Genomic DNA, 27,127 nt, shown 5'->3' with positions numbered 1-27,127 from the left:
CCGGAGCCCGGCGGGACGCGGTGCGGAGCCCGGCGGGACGCGGTGCGGAGCCCGCCGGCCAGCCCTCCCTCCTTCCCTCCCCGCGGCTCCGTACACCCGCAGCGACTACTCCAGAAAGCTGCTGAGTGCACAGTGCGCTCGCAGAAGATAAACAGCTATGTAAAATATAAATGAATAGCCCCGTTCCGCGTGCACCGGTGTATGCGGGCAGGGATGCGCGTCCCCCGGCTCTCCGCGCAACCCCGCGCCGTAGTAATTTGCAAGGGGCGGTGCAGGGATGGGGGGGCAGGGGGAGGTGTCCCGCCCCCCCGATCACATGGCGACCCCGCGCAGCCAATGCGGGGGGCTCTAGGACCCCGGGGACCCGCGGCCCCCCCGCCCTATAAATGCCTCTCCAAAATGCAGCGGGGCTCCTTCCTCCCGTCCCGCCCGGCCGCGCTGCTCTGCGCCCCGCTGCCCGCGGGTCTCCGTGCCGGCTCCGCGCCCCGCTCCTTCCCCCTCCCCTTTTTCCTTTTTTTTTTTTTTTTTTTTTTTAATTTTTTTTTTTGTTAATTTTCTGACACCTCCCCTCCTGTTTTTCTCCTCGCCCCCTCCCCGCGGCCGGTTTGCATGCATTGTCTGTCTCCCAAGATGGTTTGTGAGACCAAGATTGTGGCGGAAGATCATGAATCAATCCCGGGATCCAAAAAAGACACGATCATTGTTTCCTCCTCCCAGATGTGGCCCTCTTTGGCGGGCTCCCCTCCCTCACCCCCACCTCCCCTCACCCCACCAAAAGAAGACCCCAGGCGCGACAATGTCTATATCCGCGAATTCCACCCCTCTGAACAAGAGGTGGTGCGCCGCATCTTTTACGAGGGGATCATGGAGCGAATCCCCAACACGGCGTTCAGGGGGCTAAAGCAGCAGCCCCTCACTCAGCTGCTCTACGGGCTGCTGGCGGGTGAGTATCCGCTCCTTTTTGGGGCGGGGGGCGCCGGGTTTCTTCGCCGCTGTGGGTCTTGACAAAATGGTCGGAGAGGCGGGAGGCGCCGGGGCCCCGCGGGCGCGGTGCGGCCGGGGGAGCGCCGCAGCATCGTGCGGAGCGGCCGCGGAGCCGCAGCGCTGCGGTGGGGGCTGGAGCGGGAGCCTTGCGCCGCCGGGGATGCGCGACCCTGCGCGGTGTTAAGGGCGGGGAGCCGCGAAGGGGAGGTCGCGGCGGGGGTGAGGGTAGATGGGTCATTGTGGTCATTGCAGTGCGCGGAGGGGAGCGGAGCGGAGCGCACTGGCCGCCCCCGCGCAGCCCGGCGAGGGGGGCCCGGCGTGCCGGCGTTGCCTGGAGACAGCCGGGCCCGCCGGTGAGCGGCCCCCATTTCCCCCCGGCGTGGGGAGGGGTACCCCCGGCAGCAGGACGGAGCCGCGGGGTCACCTCACCTCCCTAAGTGCCCAACACTAGCGTTCGCAAGGTGTCCCCTCCCCGTGCCAATAAGCAATAGTGCGTGTCCCCGCCCCGAGAGGGCTTTGGGATGGTCTCCCGCCCCCGGTGGCCGCAGGCTGGTCGCACCCCATGTCCCAGACACCGGGGAGGACGGGACCCCACGCTGGAGGGGGACCCCCGGCAGGCGCTGGGGAGCCGGGGGACGCAGCCGGGGGCTCTGGGCCGTGCCGGAGAGAGCCGCCGGCTCCGAGACACCCGCAGAAGCCCCCCAGGATGGGAACGGGCAGGGTGGCTGCCCTGGGAGTCGGTGCTGATGGAAATAGCGCTGCCGCAGTGGCGAACACATGGCTGCGGAGCGCTGCCCGCAGCGCGGCTCCTCCACCCGGCCGCGTTCCGGGGACAGCGGAGGGGCCTGGGGTGTGCGGGGCCCTCGGGGTCCCCACGGCCCCGCTCCGGAAGGGCTCGGTGGGCCCTGCCGTGGCGTGGGGGAATCCTCCGCACCGCCTCCTTCAGGACCTCATAAACTTCTCCGGGTTATCTCGTCGCGATACGCCATGCCTTAGCACGATAATCTCGAGAGTGTGAACCGTGTATGTGCTGCAAATGTGTATTTTGACTGTGCTTGTTTTATTGATTTATTTTTATAACGAGTTTGTATTCCGAAATCAACACTAAATTCTCTTTTCTGACAGGTGTCGTTTATTTCTCTTCCTTATCTCCATAGTAATGTGCTTTGTTGTGACCAAGTCCTTCCTGCTGACCTGCTGTTTGCCCATCTTTCTGATGGGCATGAGGTACTACTTCAGTAGAAAAGTTATCCTGCACTATCTCGATTGTGCGCTGCACACGGACATGTCCGATATTGAGCAATATTACATGAAACCGCCAGGTGAGTACGAATTCCCTGAGGGAGCCTTCCTTCCCCCAGCCTGCTGGGGAACATGGCTGCTCCCTGCTGCTGGCGCCTTTCCTCCTGTCAGCAGCACTGAGCAAGCTCAAAAGTCGCCAGAATGCAGCTCTTTAGCCACACCAGGCACAAAGCCATCTCTGGTTTGGGTTTGGTTTGGGGATTTTTTTGCTGATTTTGGTTATTTTAATTATTTTTTTCGTTACTCCCCCTCCCCCAAGTGCCTAGTCATCCCAGGCAGCCTCTGTCCACCCCTCGAGCGCAGCGCTGCTGGGTCCCACAGCCACCCCGAGAACCAGGGTGAGGGTGCTTGGGGACACTGAGGCTGGAGGGTGCAGGTAATTCACTGCAGCCCGGGTTCACCCCAGCCCTTACATCTTGAGCTCGGTGTTTCTTTGCTCCGTGCATTTGGTATTAGCTCTGACAGCAGGAGGAGAGGGGGATGAAAGGCCTTTCAGCCCAAATGCTCAGAGGAGCCCATTTTAGCTATTGAGCCCATTTTCTGATGTCATTCAAGAACATTCTTTAATGCAGGTCTTTTGGAAGAGACATGGGTCAGGTATGTAAAGGGCTGCTGCCACATAAGCTTGCCCTAATATGGGTTCATCCCTTTGTTACATATACCCATATAATTAAAAATACAACATCTAATTATGTTACCTTGTTAAGCTGTGAAAGATAACTTATGTCATCAAAAGAAAAAAAAAAGTCTATTTAGAACCTGTCAGGTGCAATTTCCCTTTCTGTAGGCACACATCCATATTTCGGACAAGAGCAGGAGGATGCCTGGGCAGTCAGTTGGGGTTTGAGGTTTGCTTTTGGTGGTCTCAGAGTGCTGGTGATGAGCAGGAAAAACAAGGTGAGGATGGTATCCCACCGTAGTTCCATCTTCTTGGGGTACCTGCTCTCTTCTTGGGTACCTACTGTGTTGTTTTTCCATGTGACCATGTTTTTGCTGTATCATTTGCTGTATCATTCCTGTTCCCCAGGTGTGACAAACCTCTCCCTGGGCACTGCTAGAAAACTGCTGGGAAGTACAATAGCCGCAGACCTTCCCTCACTTCTAATATGCAATGTTACATTTTGCTAAAATGTTGCTTCTCTTATGAAAATCATTAACTAGCTTAATTTAGCTTTCTCTTCCCATCATAGTGCCTGTCTTACACAGATCTTGTCCCATTTTACACACAGGGTGTGTTTCATTTACAGGGCTTGTTTTAGTAAAAAATATGTGATGTGTGACTTGTATTTAAAAAGCTCAATCTTCTTTAAAGGCGATGTCGCAGAAATAAAGGGGTTCATGGCAGAACATTTCTTCACCTCTGTAGTGAGGCCCAGCAAAGTATTACATTGGAGAGAACAGAAGATTCCAGTAGAATAAGAACATGTAATATGGAGTTCATAGGTGTTTGAGCTGCTTATCTTGTTCATGCTCAGGACTTGTGTGGTCACAATTTAGAGGGATCATAGTGCCTGTATTTATAACACTAGCAGACACAAAAAAATAAAGGAAAGGGACTCAAAGTAATGCCCTCAATTTGTTTTGGGTCAGTAATGCAATCTGTTTCAGCTGTGTTGCAAACATGTCTTTGAAATGTTAGCATTGCTTTTATTTGGTACCTGGAAGAGCTAATTGCAATATTAGAGCAAGTGTGTGGGCTTTAATTTTTGACAGAACTTAATCATGTAATTAGGCTTCTGCCACGCCATAAAAAGCAGATTTATGGGGTTGTTTGGTGCTTGTTAAAGGTTCTTGATGGTAGTGGTGTTGGATAATGGGACCAGAGAGGCTTTGGGGTCTGGGAAGGAGAAGGGTGTCTGTAGGCACCAGCACCATCCATGGGGTGCTATTTGGTGTAGCTGTGCACAAGGCATGAATCCAGTGGTTTGCTCCTACTTCCTCCAAAAATGCAGTTGAGGGATTTTTATTTTTTTTTCCCCTATAGGACAGCAGTATAAATACAGTCATCCTAGAAAATCCCAGAGTTTTGTGCACTTTGAAGGCTGGCTGGCTGAACATCCGGAGGAAGGCAGCAATGTGCTGCACTGGCATCGCCCGTCCCACCCAAAGGACAGAACAATGGCAATAAAACAAATTCTAGCCCCAAGTTTGTCTTTTATTTGCCTAGTTTACAAATTAACACCCAGGCAGAAATTATTGCAGTGGGAATGAGAAGGGCTCGTTTTGTTGCTGCAGCTGAGATATTTGTGAGAGCTTTCTTGGTGAGGTATTAAGAACTGGTCACAGCGAGAGGAATGGGGTGTGGGAACAGGGTCCCAGAGAGGCTGGAGATGGCCAGAGCTTGACTAGACAAGTTAAACCCAACCTGATATAACTGCAGCTTGGCCTGGGAGTATGACCAGGCAACTTCCTGCTCCCTCTTTCGGAAATCCATGTTTTCCTCCTTGAATATTTTTTTTTCTCAATGTGGAAAAAAGAGGAAGGGACCATTTTTGTGGTGGAGTTATGAATTCCTGTTTCTCAGGGTGATGAATGCATGGGTAGAACTGGGACATGGTCTTAAGGTCTTGAATGAAGATGTTAGTTGCAGCTTTGCTGAGGTTTTTGCCCTAGGAATCCAAGATACCCAGGCACAAAAACCTGTTGTTTGCAGCCAGGTCTGTGTGCTACCCAGGGCTGGGGTGTTGTTGTAGAGAGTATCTACAGCAAATAGCCTCTGGTAAGGCAGGCATCTACAGTGAGGGGATATTTTAACTTGGTGGTATTGTAAAAGCATCCACAAAACATGTGGGTCAGTTTTATAACCAAGCCAAAATCCAGTTTGCAGTGGGATACTGTGAGCAAGGTTAATGATTAGTGTTGAACAATTCCATTAGTTACACCATATTGGGGTTTTTCTTCTGCAGTTTTTTTGAACCTCTTGCCTCCAAGTTAGTATTCTTTGAATTTTCCTCTGCTGGGTTTTGTATGAACTGAAAAATATGTGCTGACAGTGATTTTGCAGAAGTACACTAGCCAAAATTTAAATCTTTGTTTTCTCTTGCCCTCCTACACTTATGCCAAGGATCTGGCAGAACGTTTGGGCCAGTGCTTAACTTGGAGCTTGTACACAGTGGTGTGACTTGAAATTGCTTTCAATGTGAAAGGAATTGTTTGTGTTGAGTGTGTGCTGGGGTCTTAAAACAGAAGGTTGAATGGTTCAAACACCTTTCTGAGCTCTTTGTAAACTCACATTTTTCATTTTAAAGTAGTACTTACTGGAATTTACCTTTCTTTTTTTTCCTTCTTCAAAGGCTATGAAAAAAAGACTGCTGGAATGGTGAAAAAGAAAGGAATTGGATAATAGGCTTAATTGTCAACCAGAGTAACAAGCTCTAGTAAACAAAAAAAATCCCCAACCAAAACCAACCAAAAAAAAGGAATTAATTTTAAATAGAGCCCTGCCTCTTGTATTTATCCACACAAAAAAGATGAGCACAGCTGGAGCTTCTTTTATGGTCTGATGATTTTGATGACTAATCAATTTTACAGTGTCTCTTCAAGCTTCTGTCCCAGTTGGTTGTGTTGCATGTTTTTTTGCAGCGGTTGGTGTGTTAGAGAGATTCTTGTGAGATTGAGGTCTCAGCTGGAGAGTTTATGGAAACTCTCTGTGTCCAATGCAAAACTGCTGCTCCCCAAAGTGACTGGAGCTGGGGCTTTGGCTGACAAATTTCCATGTCTCTCTGTGACTCTTTAAAGAGTTTTTGCTGGGTGTCCTGGCAGGGTTTGCTGAGGGGTGTGAACACCTGAGCTGGTGGTGCAAAGACCTGCTGGTGGTGGCAGCTCGCCCTTGTCAGGGTTTTGGGGACTGCTGACAGGCTTGGTGGCTGCATCGCAGTGCCCAGTGCCGCAGGGGAGGATGGACAGACAGCACAGATGGGTGACCTGGAGAGCTGAGGCTGCAGCACCTGGTGGGCTGGTGAAGGCATCTGCATGGCGCAGCAGCTGGAGCAGGAGTGCTGCTGCAGGAGATGTCGGGTCACATCAGCCACGCCGCGCTGAGAACTGCGGCTTTCGGCTGCACGGCTCCGGCTCTCGCTCTGTGCATGGGCAGCCACCTCTGCCTCACTCTGATGGGTGCTTGACTCTCCTGCCTCCATCCAGGGAGAGCAGAGCCTTCCTGTCCTGCTGCCCTTTGTGTGTGGTGGTGCACAGATATCCCTGGGCAGGGCCCTAAGGAAGAGGGACTGCGGGGGCATGGCTCATCAGGGTTCCATTTCTGCTGCTCTGGGGTGGCACATTCCTCAGCTGAGCTCAAAGCGGGGATGTTCTGCCTTTCTTGGCAGAGGGATCATGTCGTTCTGCCAGAAGGACACCAGTTGAGGTGGGTCCAGAGCTGGGTTGTGAGGAGGTGAGATCCTGTTTGCTGCCTCTACCTTTTGAGGTGTCCCGCACCCGCAGTGAGCTGTTTGTCTGGGTAACAAGCAATTATTTGTGTATTTCAGGCCATTTGGCAGTGGGTTTTTTCCCCTCTGGTATGATGTTTGCAAGGTGAACAGCTGTTTGTGAATCGTGTGGCTCCTGCTACCTCTGCTCCATAAGTGCTGAGCCCTGGGGAGGCTCAGGGGTGAGCACCAGTGCCTTTTGGGATGCAGGGAAAATACAGGGTCTACCCTGGGAGGAGATGCTCAGCCCTGGAGCTGTGGTTGCTCTGCCATGCTGAAACCCTTCCCAAGACACCGGGAGAGGGGGTGGGGGGTGTTTCTTGTCGCTGAGCCCCCGGGCAGAGGAACAGCCTCAGAGCCCCGTTCTTCCACATTCTGGATAATGCTTAAGCTGCTAGATAAGCAGGAGTGAAGCTCCCGGATGATAACATTGTTTGGAAAGAATAGAGCAGCTCTTGCTTTGCAAAGGAGCAGCTCAGTTACCTGATGCCAGAGGGGGCTCAGGGCTGCTGCTTCCCACTGGAAGAATGTGTTTTTGGAGAGCCCTGCCCCACTCCTGGTGCCCAAGAGGCAGCAGGAATCTGAAGCATCCCTATCTGCAGCATTTCTTGCTGGCTTATGCAGTGCCCTGACCTCATGTATCTGCCAAACCCCTGAGCTGCATGTCCTGTATTGGGATTTTCATCCTTGCCTTTCCAACACTGCCTTGTAGAGTGGTGAGGAGTTTTGTCTGGGGCTGGGAAATCCATGGGAGAGGCTGTGTCCTTATCACCTCCTGGGTGTTTCCCAGCTCTGTTTCCTATCACTGCTGGGAACTGAAGTTAGGTCTCCTTGGGCAGAGGAGGGTCTGTTCTGTGAGCATTTAACTGCTGGCCTCTCGCTGCAGTTCCGTCAGATGCTTCCAGGGACAAGACCTCCACAGCAGAGAGATCCTTAAGATTAGGGTTACAGACTTTTCATATCTTTTATAGTGGAAAGTTTTTGTCAAAGTATTTCCAAAGCTGACCTCTTGCAAGTGGGACAGTGAGGGATTCTTCAGCTTAGCAATTTCTACTGTTACTTTTTGGTTTCTACAACTTAGCAGCATGAAACTGCCTGGTTTGGCATCTCTCATCTCCGGTGTAGAGCTTTTTGGGAAGCAAGATGAAAAACAACTAGTATTTCCAATTCTTAAGGATGTGTTTTGTCCATCATTTGTAATGGGCTGAAATACTTTGGTTTTATTTGAATAATGTAAAATGTCTTAAGAGTTGGGTTGCCTCCCAAAACCCACCTCCTGTGACACTGTCACTTTGTCACTCGTGGCTGCCTCATTTTGCTCTGCTCTAGCCTTGCCTTTTCCATCTGGGGGCAGCCCCATCCTGCAGGTGTGAGGCACAGGCACAGTGAGCAAGGCAAAGCGCTGCTGGCAGCAGCTCCTCCCCCTCACCCCAATTCCCAGTGCTGACCGAGGGCTGTCCTGGTCCCAGGAGCAAGCTCACTGCAGAGCCCAGCCCAGTGCTGCTGCCCTGCTGATAAGAGCTAGGCTAGATCGGGAGGTGACACAACTTGTGTCCCTTGCAGTGCTGGGCCATGTGGGCCAGCTCTGCTCATCCCACTGGAGAACCTGCAGCGTCTTTCTACCTCACAAAACCTTTTTGTTTTTCCTTTCCACTTTTGAGGGGCTCAGGTTGTACAGAGTAGAAGCGTGATGCTCTCAGCAAAGGGCTGACATAGGAAAGCTGGAGTTGCCTGATGTGGGGAGCAGTCTGTGGATTCAGGGCTGTGTCATCCACAGCCAGTGGAATAAACATGTTCATGGGCAATCTCCTGCAGCCTCCCCCCTACCTATTTATTTATCACAGGAGCAGGAACATATGCAACAAGCCCATTACTCAATGTGCGTATCTGTAACATAAAAATAGCTCTCCCTTTAGATCCACAAGTTTGGCACAGTCCCATGTCAAAATTAGATGAAAATAGATTTTATAGTAAATTTTGCAGAGTAATGTGACCTTTTTTTTCCCCCATGTGTTCAAGAATTCTCTCTAAAAGTAGCCAGTCCCTCATGGACATGACCATCACCTAATGCAGCGGTGTTTGCGTTGTAGCCATGACTGGATATGATGCTACTGAATGTAAGCTCAACTTACAGATGTTTCAAATCCTCAGTACATCCCAGTGCTGGTCATTAATCTTCAGTACAAGAGGTAACTAGTTGTGTAAATTGAATATCAGTAGTTTTTTTAGGCACAGTTAACTTCTCAAAACCAGCAAACAAGCCACAGTGGGACTTAGGAACATGAAGGAGGCAGGCACATCAGGTGTTCTGGGTTTTTTGTCTAGCTTTGAGTAATATTTTTAATGTTTTCTCCAGTTTTAACTGTTTTCTGGCATGGGTATATGCAATTTCTCAGGACTGTCTTAGTGAATAAACAAAAACGGGCTCTGACTCCAGAATTTTGTTCACAAGTTTAAATGCAAATTTAGTACTCTTATAAAGGGCTTTTGGCAGCTCTTCTTCCTCTTGCTTTCTTAGGAATGTCCAAAATCTAAAACAATTGCCCAAAAGTCTATTTCAGGTTAAGATTTCATAATAACCTAAATTTAGGCTCGGTGTTGGATATGTGACTAGTGGCAGGAGTTTTAAAGGTACAAAGCTTTGAGCCCCTCTTGACACTGAATTTTGGATGTAGGAACACGAACTGAAAAAAATCTTATTCTCACATTGTTTGTTTATTACATTCAGCCTCTTAGGATTACTCAAGAGTGTGGTCATGTTGTTGCCTCTCAGTGTGCACCACCAATGGTCTTAATACTTTAGAAATTACCATTGGGGATTGCTCTCTACTCGAAGACCTCTAAATATATTGAAAAAACCCTGGTTTTATGTAAAAGTCTAAATGCATGGCCTGATTTTTCAAGAATGCAAACCATCCAAAATCTCCCCAAATTTCAGAGTGAATTTCTGAGATTCCTTGTAGGCTTAGATCTTGATTCAGACAGGTTATATTGAATTCCTCAGGATGGGAATGACTTTTGGGGTGGCCATGAGTCCCTCAGGGCCGCCAGGAGCTTGCAGTGTTGTTTGCTGGTGTATTGCAGAGCGTGTGGTTTTATTTTGGTAATGCAGTGCTGGGGATCTGTTACAAATAATCACATACTTGATGCTACTCCCTTCCAGGCTACAGCAAAAACAGAGACCTAGAGTGTTTTGCTGGTATCTGGTTCTGTGATGAGCTGAGGGATGTATGAGCCTTTGTTGTTACTTTCTGCATCAGCAAAACAGGGAGCTTCAAAGTGTATTTTTAGATTTTCTTTTTCCCTTTTATTTTTTTTTCCATTCTGTAGAAAGCTGAGGCATCGTTTTGTTATCCTGACAGGTGGCTAATGAAAGGAGTCTTAAAGAAAATCCAAAGATAGCAGCATGTCTTACCTAGTTTCTATTGACAAATTTATTCCTTTTACCAAATAGGGGTTTTGGTGGGGTTTTTTTGGTGGCTGTTTTGGGGGTTTTTTGTTTGTTTTGGGGGGGATTTTTTTGTGTTTTGGTAAGAGGGACACATGGAATTGCTAAGAAGCCTCATGTCCTTTATTAAGAATGCATCAAAAATTAGTTCATAGTGGTCTGATCAGAGCCAGGTACAAGCTGTGGTATCTGTTGCAGATGGCTTTGAGCCATTCTTTTAAGTCATCTATTGACCTGTTGGACCCCAGCAACCAATTAACAATTTATGACAGCATGTACAGAGTCATTCATTATCTTCTATAACTGCTTGAAGAGTGTCTCTTTCAAGAAGAAAAAATTCTTTATCTTACAGGATAATTCTAGACCTGTGATTCGCAGGGCTTAGTGCCAAGATGGGCTTCTGCTTTAAAATGGAATTCTGGGAGTGAAACATTTCAAAACTGGTAATAGGAAGCATGTATTACAGTTGTATTTTTAAGTGGCTGTGTGAGATATTGTTATTTTAAATGGGATTTGCAACAGTGTAAATGCTAATGGAATAGTACAAGGTATTAGTCCCACCACATCATGTCCTGCTTGAAATTGTAACTAGCAAATAATATTTGTCACCTAAAATTCATGTGTTGTTTCTAGGATTAATCCAAGTGGCAAAACTGAAAACCAGAGGTTTTGTGAAAAATGATTTTTCAGTTCAGGAACTGGAAAGTAAAAGGAAGGATAGTTTTGATCCAAACTAAGCTGATTTACTACTCTTTCTCTCTGTTTTTTCATTATGATGAAGCAAGGATCTGTGTTTGGGGGAGTGTGTGTGTGGGGGGGTGTGTGTGATGCTTTTTTCAGCCCAAAATTGAATGGTTGGCTGTTACAGCTTTCCTTAAGAAGCACAGGTCAGACCCAAGTGTATACTTAGAAAATACTGCCCATGATAGAGCCATGATATGGTTAAGTGTTTGTTACCCAGGTCCCGCTTTGCATGGCACTATTAAATCTGTACTGAGTCAGTGCTGGCATTTCAGGCATCCCAGGCCCTGAGTTACATATTTAGGTATTTTATACAGGTGAAGTTGAAGAAGTGGTGTTGAGGGGTCCATCTCTGAAGTCCTGGCTGCTGGGACATCCATCCCCTATGATCCGTGGAGGACTGAGCTGTGTGCCTGTGTCCCGGCCAGCAATGCTGGGGTCTGAGCTCTGCAGGATTTCTGCCAGCCTGCCTTTCCTCTGCCTTTCATTTTACCTTTGGTGAATTCGGGACAAATGTGTGAATTGTTTTGCATTGACAAAAATCTGCATTTTTGAGTAAGCTGCTTGCCTAGATTTACCCTCAATCGCCAGTAATTGCTATACAGGCTGCTCCCACTCTCCCTTGCCAGTGTGCTTGAATCCTGACTTGGAAACCAGCATCAGCAGTGCAAGTTTGTTTGCTTTTTAAAGTTGCAACTCTTGGGCTCTGTGTTTAGTGCTGCTAATTGAAATGGGGGTACTGGACCAACTGGCTGGCCATGGGTAACTCCTCACTGCACCTTGCATTCAACATTCACTTCAACAGCTATCAGATAACCAGTCATTCCTTGAGCTATTTTTTTTCCTTTCTGTTTTTTCCCCCTCTTCCATCCCTTAGCACAGCAGTTCTTTATCCCACATTTCCAGTCTTGGGTCAATCTGCAATACTTGCATTCCTTTGAGTTCTGCTCAGCTCTCTTGTCCATCCCTGTGTTGAATGTTCCAGTGATTTTTGGTCTGGTCTACTTCTTGCTTCAGTCATCATTTCTGGCATTTCCCATGGATGGTGGTTCCCCTACCAAGGATCTCTCTGTATCTCTGATTTTCCCTGTCCTTCATTCAAACTTTTCAATTTATGTGCCTTTACCTAATTTTATTGTACATGTGTACTTTCTTCTCTTCTTAGTTTGTCCGGATATTTAGCATGGTGAGTGCAAGTGTATTTTTTTGTGGTTAGAAGATTCAAAATAAAGAAGATGAGAAAATAAATAGAAGTCAGCAGCATGAGGATATTGTGTCTGCTAAGCTGAAAACAGTGCATCAGTGCACAAACCCACATATCACTGGTGGGGGGAGGACATTTTTACCTGAAGGCAAATGAAGTGCCAGCAACATTTCTTACACCTTCTTTAGAGCATCTGACCCACATCACTTCCAGATGTATCCATTGATCTTTTCCCCTATGACTTTTCTTACAAACCTAATCCTTCTCATTTTAACACAATATATAAAATCGTTATTGCCTTCAAAGTGCACAAGAAAAAAAAAACGCAAACCCGACCACTTCATTTTCTGAGACCAGGGTTTTTTGTTCTTTTTTTGGAGGTGCCAAATCTGTTCATCCTCCCTGGATCTAGATAACAGCATCAGAAACACTGTGTAACACTTCTAGTGGGAATCCAGGGAAGACCTAAATCTGTAGTCTTCCAGTTTAAAATAATGTTAAATAGTAGAACTGCAAAGAGAAGCTTTTGAAAACAGCTTGGTTTGGAGCACCTGCCATTTCCAAATGCTAATTCAGATGATGGTTACTGAGAGGCAGAGCAATGAAAGTGCAGCAGATACCTGGCTGCTGAACAGCAGTGAGCATCCTGGTAAAGTCCTCCTTGGTGGAATTACATTGTTAATGGTGGGATTTGTTGAAAAAGAGAGAAAACAAGCAGAGGTTACTGTACAATAGGGATGCTAATGAGAGATTTTTATTTTCTTTTTTTTAAAATCCAAACTGTTTAAAAGGGGTATTTGTAAAACACCTTTTCAAGTTTTTCCTGCTTGTAAAGTCAATTAGATTCACTTAATGGCTCTGAAAATCTACATCTGGTGGGGTTTCAGAAGCTGTCAGCGTTCAGAGGATAACATCAATCTGTGCCTCTTGGACAGTGATTTTTGTTTTGGAATAAGCCATGATCGGGTTTTACGGGGCTTTTTTTTCAGCCATCAGTAGTCTGAAAAACATCAAAGCATCTGCAAGGATTCTTGAGAAGTGGGAACATTTTTCATGGATAACTCAAATAGCTAAAGAGGATTTCAGTGAAATTCTAAAAATAAATCTTCACATAACCCCCCACATTCACTGAGACTGAACTCTTGGGACAGTTTGGCTTAAAGATTCAGTGGAGCATTTGCTTTAACTTAATCATGGGTTTAAATCCCTTGTCTCTTGCTGGGGGTTTAGCATATACTTAGGGGCAGTATAGGTCCAAGTGCTCTTTGGATATCGACAGGAGACCTGTGACATAAGTGGTGATAAACCTTGGGTTTGCTGTTTTTACCATCTGCTGCCTGAAAGATGAATTTATGATGTTTTAGGGAATACTGATGCATTGGAAAAAGGAGTTGTAGGTGTGAACCTGCACTTGGATGTATTCATTCTGCCCTGTCCTGGCATTGTGTACAGGGGTTTAGTGTTGTCTTTGTAGATGGGGCAATCCAACAGATGCTCAAAACACTGAGTTCAACCCGGTCTTGTGTGGATTTGCATCTCTTCTGGCTCTGGTTGCTGCAGTGCTGTACATATCTGTAAGTTGATCCCCTTTCCGCAGGTCCTTTGTGAATGAGCGTGCCTCAGGCATGGAGGTGTCTGCTTTCACTAGCCCTGAGCAGCCTGCTCTTCATTTACCACACATCTTCCTGATGGAACGAGGCATGGCCTGTTACCTACTCACTCCAGTAATTTATTTCACAGATGTCTTTCAAATCCCCAGCTCTTGTGACTGGTATTGAGGCTGGGGCTCACATGAATGTGGAGTGTAAGGAGATGATAGATGGTTATCACAGGACATCGGGATTAGGCTTTTCTAGGGACTTTTTTGGCCTGATTGTTCTGGCATGGTAGTCTGAATGTGTGGCAAAGGTTGTTTTTCTTTTTTAGTTTTAGAGATGTAGAGATTTACACATGTAATTTTCATTTTCTGTTAATGCATCGTCCACAACACATCCATTGTCTGTGCCCAGCCTGACAGATGTTCGTGTATTTATGGATGTGGAATTTTCTTGCACTGCCACGTTAAACAAATGTGCTAGTTTGATCCAGACTAGTGGTGCTCAGTAGAATTATACCCAAGGCACTTTGGCTTTGATGTGCTGGGAGAGGATGTAGAAAAATGTTGGCTTGCAGAAGAGCAGACATCCAGGTTTGTGCTTTTTCTGCACCATGGCAGGGCTCTGGCCTCACATGGGGCATGGTGGCTGGTTTGCTGAGAGTTAAAGGTTGAAGCAGTGTGTGCTGATGAAGGCTCCAGCTGCTTGGGAGGGGGTGTGCACCTGCTCTATTGAAAGAGATTCCTTCCTATGGCAGGGGATTGGAACCAGATGATTTTTAAGGTCCCTTCCAGCCCAGATCCTTGCAGGATTCTGTGACTTGTGGCAGAAGGAGGTGAAGTCCTGAGGCAGTGTTTGCCCTCCTTGCTGTGTAGGGCTCCAGCAGCATGGGAGAGCCCTTTTACTTTGGCATGCACAGGTGGGACACATTGGAGCAACTCACCCCAGGGCTTTGTTTGTCTCAGTTAGGGATAAATATAGCAGCCCCCCAAGGATTACATACAGCAAAGTTGGAGAAGTAAGAGGGCTGCAGGCCAGAAAGGTGTTCATTTGCAGGGGGGGCTGTGGGGAGGGGGTACCTGAAGGATGGTAGGTTGCCTGCACGGGCTCCTCCCACTGGAAAAAGATCTGTGCTTGTTTTCAAGGAGAGCACTCATTACAGTAGTGTGTCCCTGACAGTCCTGGCTGTCCCAGTTGCCTCAGAAGGGCTGAGGTCCCTCAGATACCATCTCAGGAGGGCTCAGCCTCTCCCAAAACCAGGCTTTACAAACACAGTGGGATGAGAAAGCAGTGGTACCCCTGTTGCTGATTCTGCCTGGTCCTTGAAAAGTCACCACCCACCTGGCTGAGGGTTGGGTTGAAGATATGGGAAGGTGCAGAAACCAGGAGATGCCTGCAGCTATCAATACATCAGCCCCAGCAGGAACACCTTAGGGTGTGGTGGGGAGAGGACCTCCTTCCCTGCTCTCCCCAAATGGGATGGGCTGATGGGTGTGTTGTAGGGAGAGCTCACTGCTCTAGCAAGTCCTTCAGTATTAGAAGTGTGATGATGCTAAAAGCACGTCAAGAATACTTAAAATGTTTGATTCCAGAGAGGTTTGCTGGTTATTTATTAATTTATTTATATGGGTCAGGAGTTGGATTTGCTACAAACTGCAGCATTAGTCCTGTTGCTACCTCTGTCATTGGATGTCAGAAGTACATCAAACCCTGTTCCAAGGGAAAGGCCTTGTTTCTTGGCATGCTGCAGATAGAAATTTCTTTTCTTCCATCACTTTCCATAATAGGATGAATGTCTCTGCAGAGACAACATTCTGCCTTGATGGATCAGGGCAGAAAGTCCAGGTTTGGCTGTCCCAAGCCTGGTTCTCCTTACCAGTTTGATTATCTTTCCCAGTTTACCTGTTTTTTAGTCACATACTCCTTCCCCAGAGGTTAGGGGAATAGGTTTGCCCCGGGCATTTGGGGGACTCATGCAGGTCAGACAGGGTTGGTCCAGTGAGCAATGCCCAAATGAGTGCCCTTACAGCTGGGGAGGACAGAGGTAGAGATCCACCCTCACTCCTCACCTCTTGATCTCTTCCCAGTCCATAGTAATGGATTTTAGGGGCTCATCTTGGTGTAGCAGCTGGTGACAGGGTGCCCAGCTGATGATAACTGGTGTCCTTATTGGATGCCTGTGCCCTGGGAAGGTTGTGTGTGCAGCACCATTTCAAGGTGTTGTGCTAGAAGTAGGAAATATTTATTGCTTGCAATAGACTTAAGGAGATCAAGCCATCTACCACTTGAATTCAGCATGCAGTTTTTACTAAGTCTGTGGCCTGAACCTTTTCTTTTTTCCTGATGTCTTCCTCAATATTGAGTAATGAATTCTTCACTGTGGTTTCAGAGAGAATATAACTCCTTGTGATTGCTGTTTCAGTCCTACAGATTATGAAAAGCTGGAGGTCAGGCAGGGAAGCTTGATTCATTGTGTTAGCAGCAAGGTAGGATTCTTGTGAAAGCAGTAATGTGTAGATGGAAAGGCTTTGAGTGCAGCAGAGCCATATTTATTGTTGGTTTTAGGAGAGCATCCTGGTAGCTTCTCTTTGCCATGCAGGGTTTGGTGAAGTGCAAGTCCCTGTCTGTCAGTCCCCAGTTTGTCCCAGGAAGGAAAGTGGAGGAGCTACCCTGGGGTCTGAGGCTTTCCTGGTTAGTGTTTCTGCACCACAGGTGTGGCCTGGTCATTGTTGCTCCTCGGCTGCTGTGGTAGGAAAGTCCTCATTTAGAGGCTCATGAGGGCAGCAAGAACGTGATAAGGGAGCTAACACCATGCTCAGAAGCACTGAAACAAGCTGTGCAGCATGTTTTGCTTGAATATATGCACTTTACTTGACTTGGTCTATTGTGGTTTCTTTTGCTGTGTGGGTTTTTTGTTTGGTTTTAGTCTGTTCCTTTTTAAATATGCAAATATTCTTAGTGGCTCCCTTTTTTACCTTTTAGGGGGGCACCTCTCAGCCTTGTTTTTGACTCTGATTTAAAGAGTTTGCATGCACAGATGAGTTATTCTGTCCTGATGCATCATTATGCCATATCCTGAGTTTGAACTTACATCTTGGCTGCAATTCATCTCACCTACATTGCTCCTGACTGAAAGCAGTTGTTTGCAGTGAGTTCTGTAGGCTTTAGCTGTGGTCTTTTGCAGAAGAGGGGCTCTCCTGAAGAGTGACTCATCTCAAAGGTTGTTGACCTGACAGCAGCATAAAACCCCCTGAAAGTCTTTGTGGAGCTCAGAATTGTTTATTATTTAACCTTAAGTAAATGAACCTTAGTTTCCCCCTTTGCTGTGAGGCATTTGGTGCAATCCCTATGTAGATACAGGCACTTCTGTTGAATAAAGGGAGTATTGGCTAAATTTAGACCAGACAAGTAGTGATGGATGGTGAAAATCAGATTGATTCTGTCCATTTTCCCTCTTTGATTTATGACTTGGCCAACTGCTAAGCTAAAGAAAGCCATTCAATGGTTATTGCTCAGTCCCTTTTCACAGTAAAGCATATAAAGTAAAAGTCAGCCACCAAGTAATGAATTCTAGAACATCCAATAATTGTAGATTTTCCAGTTTGTTCGATGTTTGGAAGTGAAAATTGCTGCAAGGCAAATTCAGTACCTTTTGAAAGCAATAAAGCCATGTAGTGAAAGATTGATGTAGAAGATAGAGACCAAGCCTTAACCATGTCCTTTTAAGGAGTTGGCTCAAAACACAACCAGCGGCACATTTGATCTTGTAAACTAATTTCACTAACAAGGAGCTAATTGTCACATCAGTCTTCTGGAGCTGGCACGACCATGGCTAGCAAAGCAGGCAGAAGAGCTTGATTTCTTTTTTCCCTTAAAACTTCTAACTAAAAACCGGCCTAAATTCTAGAACATAGGCTTACTTAAGGCCTGACTCTGCAGCTGATCGGCTTAGTGTGTATTTTGTATGCATAAGGGGCATCTACCCTGAAAAGTTTAAATACTTTTTTCTGGTTTTGTCCATTTGTGCAGACCAGACTGTTCTGCTGAGCCAGCTCCATTGCACCAGGACTCATCATCCAGTCGGCCCCGAGGACAATGCCCAGCCAAAACCACAGACCCTGGTCTTTATCCGCTCCTTTAAGCTGTTTAATTCTTTGCTTATCGATAACAAATGCTCACATGCCAAAGCCACAGATGCTGCCTCGTTTCTCAATCTGTGCTTTCCCCCAATAACCCAGCAGCAGGTAGACCCTGGTTGCTACATCTGTGGTTTTCTCTCCTTTCTCTGTGTCGTGTCCTTTTCAGCTCCAGAGAGCAGAGCAATGGGCCAGGCTAAATCTGTCCAGATAACCAGGCTACTTCTAATCCCCCACAACTGCTTCTGCAGCTTTTTCTTGAACAGTTGTTATACATTGGCTTTATTACAGGCTTTGCTTTTCAAGGTGCAGCATGGCCAGCAAAAAGAGCCTGATAGAAGATTTTAAAGTCCTGCTGTTACACTTCTTAATATAGCACCCTGTGAAATGTGCTGGAAGGGCTGTCTTTATCCCATCTGCAGCATCGCCTGGATTTCTAGCTGTCTCATCAAAAGCCTGCTCTTGCGCTGTGCCGAGCACTTCCCGGGGCTTTGCTGAGCACCCCCTCGGGTGCTGTCACACGTGGTGACACTCTGGGCCCCGGGGGACTTAACCCTGCTTGTAAAATCAACCAGTGAGGTGCTGACATGGGACACGGCCACTCACAGCTTGCAGCGATCCAGACGTCCAGGCTGGTCCTTGCAAAGCTTTGCCAGGAGTAAGGTGTGTGGGCAGGAGCTGTTGTAGAGGTGTTTCAGAGGAACAGGGTGAGGTTTAAAGCAAGGGGTTAAAGAAGATTAGAAATTCCTGCTGGGTTATGTCCCCAGCAGTGACAGCAGGAGCTGCTGTTTGGGACCAAACCTGGCCACTTCCTGAAGTCCTTTTGTTGCAGAACGTGTTTTCCTTTTTTCCTGTAAAAATATTAAAGTAAAAGTAAACTATAGCTAGCCATCAGCATCTTAGGGGTTTTCTGGGGGCTTTGGCACCCCAAAATGGAATTGAAATAGCTGGGTGCTTTTGAGGATGAACTCCATCAGAAGGTACAGAGCAGGCACTGATGAAAGTTTTCATACTGTTGCTCTAAATTGCAACCCCACCACCCTTTCCATCCCCAGGTGCAGGTAAAGCTGCAGTGGGGCTGCACATGTGCAGCGTGTGCTGCTGCTCCAGGTTTATCAGCACTGCCATGGTACACCATTTATCACTGTGAATGAAGATATGCTTTGGGGTTTGTACTGGTGCTTGGGGCAGCAGTTTCCTGCAGTCCAGAACCCCACCACCCTGTCTCATTTCATACTCGGCTTTATCAGCTCAGAGGCCACCTCTGAACTCCTGCCTCCTGGGGCGGTTTGAGACCCACTGCTGTGGTGGATTGGGGTCACAGTGTTTCTGGTAGCAAATGGCCATGGATCTGCCCTGTGGCTGTGTTGCAGACTGAATGCTGGTTGTCACTGTCATCCCACTGATTCCCTGCTGCTTGCAATTCCAGAGGCTTTGGCTGAGCTTTGGGGCTGGTGCAAGCACCTTCAGGCCTTGGTAACAACAAAGGTGAAAGGTAGCAAGGGTGAAAAAAAAGGCAGATGGAGAAGTAGATGAACTGGTTGCTGAGAACCAAACCATCCATCTCTTTTCATGCTTTGTAGGTGATCTCATTGTCTGCTGCCCAGATGCTCCATGAATCAAGGGATGTCACCCACCCTCGGCATATAGATGCACTGCCCTGTGCTCTTCCAGCCAGGAATTATTTATAACAGGGCAAAGTGTCCTGCAGTGGTAGATTATGTGGGGTTATTTATGGGGAGGAAGGTGTCCCACAGCATTTCTCATTTCATGCATGAATACATCCTATGTCCCTGACATATTTTGTTCCCCCACACCTGGGCCTTGTCTGGTGCAGCAGGATGCTTATGGATGTCAGGAGTGTTGGAGTCAGGATCTCTTGCATCTCACTCAGCTTCCACAGCCATAAACTGCACTAAACTACATTTTAATAATTAATAATTTTGTAGGACCCCTCCAGGAATGCCTTTTAACTGAAGTCAAGTGTAGAGTTACTAGCAGAACTTGTGGGAGCTGTCATGCAGCCCTGCTTGAGACTAAAGGAAACTAGAAAGGTGGAAAGGAAGGAAGCTCAACACATGGGAAAGATGGAGGTAAGGAGGGATAATAGGATGATGGCATGCCTCATAAACACAGACACAAATCCCTCCCCATCCTGGCTAGCTGAGCAGTTGTAGTCAGTGACAGGGACAGCTGCTGCCTGTCCTTGGTTGGTCCCAGGCTGCCTGTGTCTGGCTGGGTGGCAGCTGAGGTGCCACGTCTGTGCCCCAAACTCCTCCCGCTGGCAGCATTCATGTCCCGGCAGCCAAGCTGTCCCCAGAAGAAACCTCCTTTCTCCCTTGATGCTGATGTAACTTGGCTGCTCTGCCCTGTGTTTCACCAAGGATGGAGGGAAGGAGGAGGGAGTGTTGCCTCTAGTGCTGGGTAGTTCCTCTTCTCCTTCTTCAAGACCCAGACAGGATCAAAGAGCAGGAATTTAAGCCACATCAGCAATACACAGCCACAGCCAGCTTTGGGCTAGGGACTCTGTCCACTTGCTGCCATGTACAGCCTGTCTCTCTTAAAGTGATGTCTGTAAATAGTGCTGGCAGGAGGAGAGCCCAGACAATGAACTTTGGGGCTTTTTAACAGGTTATTAGTGAATAAGTAAAAAAAGCTCTGCACTGGGTCCTGATTCTCTCTGTACTGCCCTGCTCAGACCTGCCCTGCGTGTTGTGCCTCCTCTGTGCTGGTGTTTGTGTGGTGGTGTCACACCAGGCTCTGCTGCAGTCAGGGGGTCACAGGGAGGAGTCAGGGAGCATTTGGATCTCTGGGATGAGCAGGCCTGTCACTTTTGGCAAGCCTTTATGTGGGTATATTAAGAGCATAGACAGCAGGCAATTGCAGACCCTGTCCTATGGGAAGCACAGAAATGATTTTGAGCTTTTTGGTGTTTGGAATTTTTTTCTTCCTTTTTGCCCCTTCATAGTAGCCTGGGGAAAAATGTAGGAGAGGGATGTTTTCCCTGTGCAGGATGCTTTCCTGGCTCTGCTGTAAGGATGCAGAGGAGCTGGTGCTGTCCTGCTGGGTTCCCAGCAGTGGTGATGGAAACTGCCAGTCCCCTCATCTGGATGATGCTTCAGGGACATCACCTGTGACAGCTTTAAGCCAGCAGGGGAATTGCTCACATTTGTGTTGCTGTGACATGCCAAAGCAGAACTGAAAGTCACAGTCTCTGCTTGAAGGGATATTTTCTTAAGAAGTTGCATGTCTGTCTAGAAATTATGTTCCACGCATAAGCCTCTAAGAATTAATGAGAGCTTGGCTGCATAGATAGCAGTGCCACCCCTGAAGGAAAGAGAGAAGACTGGCGTGCCTCTGGGCAAGATTTCCATACTTGCCCTGTGCTGAGCTTCCAAGGAAAACTCCTTCCCACAGGGATGCATCCATGCAAGATTAGCACCAAGAGCCAGTGGTGGCTGCAGGAGCTGCTCTGTCCTCTCCCCAGCCCTAAGGAAAACAGGGATAGTTTTTACCTACCTTAGCCCTCACCCCTCAGTGTGCAGGTGCTGGCACTAGGGAGGACCCAAATGTGAGCTCAGGAAGTTTTGGGGCAGAAAAGCTTTGCTTGCTCTTGTGGGTATACTAGAATTTTCTAGAAAACCATGTATTTGTAAAGTATGTGGAAAACAGCTTTGCCTTTTCAGAGCAACACAATTCTGGGGCTTGAGGTAGTGGCCCCTGAATGATGAGGGCTTAAGAAAGCTGCTGGAACCTGCAGCAGTCAGTCATGTGGGACTCATGCTGGTGAGGAAGGCTGATGTCTCTGTCCCCCCTCCCTTCCAGCAGTACTCTGCTATTGCTTTTGGCTCCAGTCTTTCCACCCATCCACCCACCGGCCTTTTATTCATCAAAAGGTGTAGAAGAATTTGCAGCAAAAATAAATGAATTTATTTTCACCCACCATCCATCCTCGTCGGCTGCGTGGGGGAGAGCTGTGCAGCTCATGACAGTGGAGGAGGGTGGGAGAGGAGGCTTGCAGGCACAGCCAGAGGATTGCATGGTGTGTCCTCCTTGGCAGGAGTGCAGGATATGTGGCCTGCGCGGTGCCACCACTGAGGGGAAGTCCTTGGGATGTGCTGGCATCAGCAGTGTGTGGTTCTGAGGGCAGCTCTGTGCTGTGGGAGATGGGTGGATGGATTAGAAGAATACCACCCTCTTTGGTCTTCAGAAGCTGGGAGCTATCCTTAAATTTGGAGCAGAAAGACAGTGCCATCTGGTGTGCTTTCAGGCCCTGGGAGCCATCAGCTGAGGAATCACATCTGACCTTGCTGTGAAGCATGAGCAAGCCAAAATCATGTTCCTTGGCATGCACATCACAGACATTTTGTGTCTTTCTCATAGGTGTGTGCATCACAAGGTGTTTTTGGTTTTTTTTATGGAATGGTTTTGGTTGGAAGAGACCTTTAAAGACCCTCTCGTTCCAACCCCTCTGCCATGGACAGGGACACCTTCCACCAGAGCAGGTTGCTCAAAGCCCCATCCAACCTGGCCTCGAACACTTCCAGGGATGAAGCAGCCACAGCTTCTCTGGGCAGTCTGTGCCAGTGTCTCACCACCCTCATGGGTAAAAAAAATTCTTCCTTTATTGTATCTTTTGTCTGGGTGTTCCTAATGTCAAGATTGTGTGGTGAGAGGCAGCAAGCTGAGGAAGTGGAGAAAGGAAAGCTTGCTTTTGGCAGCCTGGAAGGAGGCAGGGGAGAGTGCTTTGTGCTTGGCTGGGAACAGCTAGGGCCTCTGGAAAGTGCCTCCAGTGCTTCAGAGTGGTGTTCCCAGGGCAGCTGTGGTTAAATGCAAGATGCTCATGAAGAACAGATCCTGGAGTGAGCTGGAAGGGCTTTGGATGACCATAGAGTGATGGGTTGGCAGAAGATGGAGACAAGTGAGGGTGAAGGCGAAGACAGAGATGCTGCCATGAGATGAGTATCTGGAAGGGCAGGGAGAGTTGTAGCTGTCAGGGTCTGTGTTTATCTTTGCAGCAGTGATTATTTTCAGATAGCATGTGAGAGAGTAAAACGTCAGCTCTTGCTAATAATAGCGCTGCAAACAAGGCTGTTGCTCATTACTGACAGCTGAGATGAAGTTAGTTTTGTTTCATCCTAGGTATGAAAAAGTGCAAAACCAAGCCATGCTCTGAGTTGGTATCCTCAGTCCAGAAAAGGTGACGAGGAGACCCTCTTGCTGCTCGGGGATGTGGCAGTGCAAGGTGGTTTTTCCAGGGTGCTTCCACATTGCTCCAGAATTAAGTGCTGCTGGAAGAGTGGATATGGTGAGGAGCTGCAGCTGGCTGGCATTGTGGAAAACATGGAATCATAGGGTAGGATAGTTTGGGTTGGAAAGGACCTTTAGAGGTCATCTAGTTGAGTCTGGGTAAAAAGCAGTCTAAGGACCTTTGTGGCTGTTGCTGTGAAACTGGAGGGTTTTCCCAGAGGAGAGGAAGTCCCAGCCCAAGGTGGGCAGCATGTGGTGTGATCCCAGGACAGCTTTCAGTTTCAAGTTCCCATCCGAATGGAACACAGCTGCCTGGAGGAGAGATTTGACAGCCCCATGGGGTTCTGGGCTGTTCCTGGGCTTGTAGCCACCTTTGGGAACCGAGGTGTCTTTAGTAGACTGAAGGAACTGGCTGCTGGGTAATCCTTGGAGCAGACACGAGGAGGACAGCAGGGTAGAAGTCTTGGGGACGGATGGCAATGGTTTAAAGGGGAGCTGGATACAACTCGCATTGTTTGAGCAGATGTGTCCTGTCTGTGGCTAATTATAAGCGTTGTGTGCACAACACACACTGGGAGATGTGCCAGATACTATTTCTTTTTGTGTTGAACTCAAAATCATTATAATTAAGCTTTAAAATTATAAGTGAAAACTAACAAGGAATGCAGGTTTGCTGTCATGCTGCTTGCAACTGGGTCCAGTCCCTGCTGGGATGGACAGGTGTAGGGAGGGTGGTCAGAGGGACTGGGAATGTGAAGGGTTTGGTGGCTCTGTGGCAGCAGGTATGTCCAGATTTGGATTTTAAGTGTTCAGAATACCTCAAAGTACCAGAAACGTGCCATTTTACAAATGTGGGAAGTGTTGCTGAGCGAGCTTTAGCAGCCTCTCAGGTTTGGTGGGCACAGAGAAGAGGTGCTTGCTAAGAAGAGAAAATAAGGAATAAAAGTGGGAAGCAGTCGTGGAAGCAATTGTGTAACCTTAGGTTGAAAGAAACCTAGGCTGTTTCTCTGGTTTGAGGGGAAATGAGGCAGACTTGCTGAAGAAGCAGCTCCAGGAGGAGCTGCTCTGGATAGGGCTGGATGAGGAGGATGTGATTGCTGTGCCACCGACTGTGGCCCAGCAGACACCAGCTGATGGCTGCTTCCTGGCACTTTTGGGGGTTGCCCCAGGGAAGCATCCCACTCCTGCTCCCCAAGCATGGGGAAATTCCTGAACTTCCTTTTTGGAACTACACCACAGGAGTGGTAGCCATGCATGTAGGGTGAGGATCACTGTGGGCTTACATTTGGTGTGCTCGCCGTGTGGCCAGAGGTGTGATGGAGGTGCTGGGGAGCGAGTTGGGCTCCGCCACCACGTGATGAGCACTTTAAAACCAGCAGTCAGCTCTCTATCCTGCAATTTGTATGCAGAGGGAGGGTGGCTGCTTGATTTCAGTGCTTGTAGGTGTTCGTCTGGGGTCGTGTCTGAATAAATCACGTTCTGAGATCCAAGTGAGCACCAGGGAACAAGCCGCACTGTCAACGCAGCAGCGGAGCAGAGACATCTTCGCTGTTCATGATAAATGGGTCAAGATGGGCCCTGGTGTTTTAAAAATTAGCTGTTGACCTAGATAGCAGCAGCATGATGACTTGCTCAGTGGGAACAAGAGTGAACATCACTGGAGCTGCACATGCCTCTGAATGTGGGGATGAGCCTGGTGTGCTGAGGTGAACCTGGGCTGGTTCCCCACCCCTTGTCTGCAGCCAGCTTTTCCCTGGAAGCTGAGCTGTGCGACAGGGAAGTGGGGAAGACCTTGGACATCCCTTTCAGATGGTTTCATGGAGTCACAAAGTGCATTTTTCCTACAGCAGCTGCAAAGGCACCTCCCACCACCCCATGCTTTGCTCTCCTCCAGTGACAAAGTATACTGAATTGTCTTACTCACGTTTCCACTGGTTTTTTTTTCTGGAGGGGTGATCCTTTGTCTCCCTGAGCACCCCCTTGGGCTGTGTAACTCTAGTCTTACAGAGATGTGCTGTGCATTTGGGTTGGAGCAGTTGGCAGGGTTGGTGCAGAAGATGGAGGTGCTGCCCAAGTCAGGTTCTCTTCTGCTTAGCAGCTGGGAAGAAGGCCATTGCCTACACCAGGGGTTTCTCCTGTCATGGGGTCTTCTTCCTCTGGATGAAGATATATTGCTTCAGAGCACTGAAAGTCAGTGCTTTTCATCTGGGCAAGAGAACTCTCAGTGCCCATGGTTGGCTGCTGTGTGGAATAGTGACTTCGAGTGATAATTAAGCAACTGGTCAGGCCACACCTTGGGGACTGTGTCCAGTTCTGGGACACTCAACTTAGGAAGGATGCTGAGATGTTGGGGCATGTCCAGAGCAGGGCAACAAGGCTGGTGAAGGGTCTGGAGCACAAGTTCTGTGAGGAGCAGCTGAGGGAGCTGGGACTGTTTAGGCTGGAGAAAAGGAGGCTCATGGGAGACCTTCTCACTTTCTACAATTCCCTGACAGGAGGTTGCAGCCCCTGTGCATTTTCCTTGGGAAAAGAATGTTTCTGTCACACTGTCAGGGAAACAGAGTGTTTGATCCTTATTTATGGCGGTCATTAGTCCCCACGTGTGACGTGGTTTTGGACCTCAGGCCCTGCTCCCAGACGAGTGTTTGGCAATGGGCACTTGTCCACTGGGGGTGGCCGATGACTACATGTGCTGCTTTATCTCCCACAGGCTCCTGCTTCTGGGTTGCCGTCCTGGATGGCAACGTGGTGGGGATCGTGGCAGCGCGGGGCAACGAGGAAGACAACACCGTGGAGCTTCGCCGCATGTCCGTCGACTCCAACTACCGCGGCAAAGGCATCGCCAAGGCCCTGGGCCGCAAAGTGCTGGAGTTCGCCATGCTCAACAACTACTCCTCCGTCGTGCTGGGAACCACGGCCGTGAAGATGGCAGCCCACAAGCTCTATGAGTCCTTGGGGTTCAAGCACGTGGGTGTCGTTGAACATTATGCCCTGCCAGGGATGACACGCTCCTTACTGGAGAGAATGTTTTTCCAGGTCCGCTACCACCGCTACCGCCTGCAGCTGCGGGAAGAATAAAAAAAACCCCCACCAACCAAAACAAAAAAAAAAAAACAAAAAAAAAAACAAAAAAAAATTTTTTCCCCCTTCCTCCCCCTTCAAAAATAATAAATTACCCTTCTATTTCTCATCACCATTGATTTACCAGTTTTGGGTTAGAGTTTTTGTACCCTCACGTCATGTTTTGGTTTGCTCCGTTCAGCTCGATGGGCCGGCCGAGCAGCGCCCCTTCCTCGCATGCTGTAGGTGGTGGTGCTGGGAGTCCTGCAACCCAGCGGGGTGGAGTGGAGCAGCGGCCTCTCCTTCCCAGGTACCTCCGTAAAGCACAGAAACTTACTGCAAAATAGTACAACTGCTCTGGTGTACATAGTCCTCTCCTTTTCCAGGTGTAAGATAACATAGTGAGATGCATTCATAATAGTGCAGAAATATTACTTGAATGCAATTTTCAGTATTTCACGCATCAGTAAGTAGAATATGCATTCCTCTTACAGTAATCTACTGGTTAATAGTTTTCAGAGAAAAGGTGGGGGGTACACCCTGCCTCCCCGCCCCAACCCGCTTGCTACAATGCATGAAGAGGAAAGCGCGTGCACGCACTCAAACACATCGCACTGCCACCACGGCACTGGTGTTGCACTTTTTTTGGATGTGCCTCATTCTGCCAAATGTCTGAGAGACCCCGGGTGCATCCGGTAACCACGACTCCGCTCCACCTCCCCCTCCTTCCTAAGCCAGCACAGACTCGGACCGGCTGAACTGAGCCCCATTGTACCATAGTGTGAAGTTAAGATCAGATCTAAGTATCTCCTGCGCTGTTCCGTAGCCACACGTAACCTGCAGTCCTGGGCCAGACTCCGCATGTGCGTTGGACTTTCTCTTTGCTGCCTTTTGGGGGTTTTTGTTTGTTTTCATCTTATTTTTAAGGGTTATTTTTTTTTGTTGTTGTTGTTATTTTTAGTTTTGGCTTCTGCTGAATGGTG

The 27,127-nt window shown here is 48.2% G+C and overlaps 1 protein-coding gene across 1 annotated transcript; it reads left to right on the top strand.

The window, feature by feature from the left end:
• Positions 1-609: 609 nt before the first annotated feature.
• Positions 610-27,127, top strand: NAT8L (N-acetyltransferase 8 like). The gene is made up of 3 exons (XM_058838300.1): positions 610-943; positions 2,142-2,306; positions 25,795-27,127. The coding sequence occupies exons 1-3, from the start codon at positions 610-612 to the stop codon at positions 26,160-26,162; spliced, it is 867 nt and encodes a 288-aa protein (XP_058694283.1). The 3' UTR covers positions 26,163-27,127.

This window comes from Poecile atricapillus, chromosome 4, assembly GCF_030490865.1.
Source record: "Poecile atricapillus isolate bPoeAtr1 chromosome 4, bPoeAtr1.hap1, whole genome shotgun sequence".
NCBI lineage: Eukaryota > Metazoa > Chordata > Aves > Passeriformes > Paridae > Poecile > Poecile atricapillus.
This window is presented reverse-complemented; position numbering and strand designations above follow the sequence as displayed.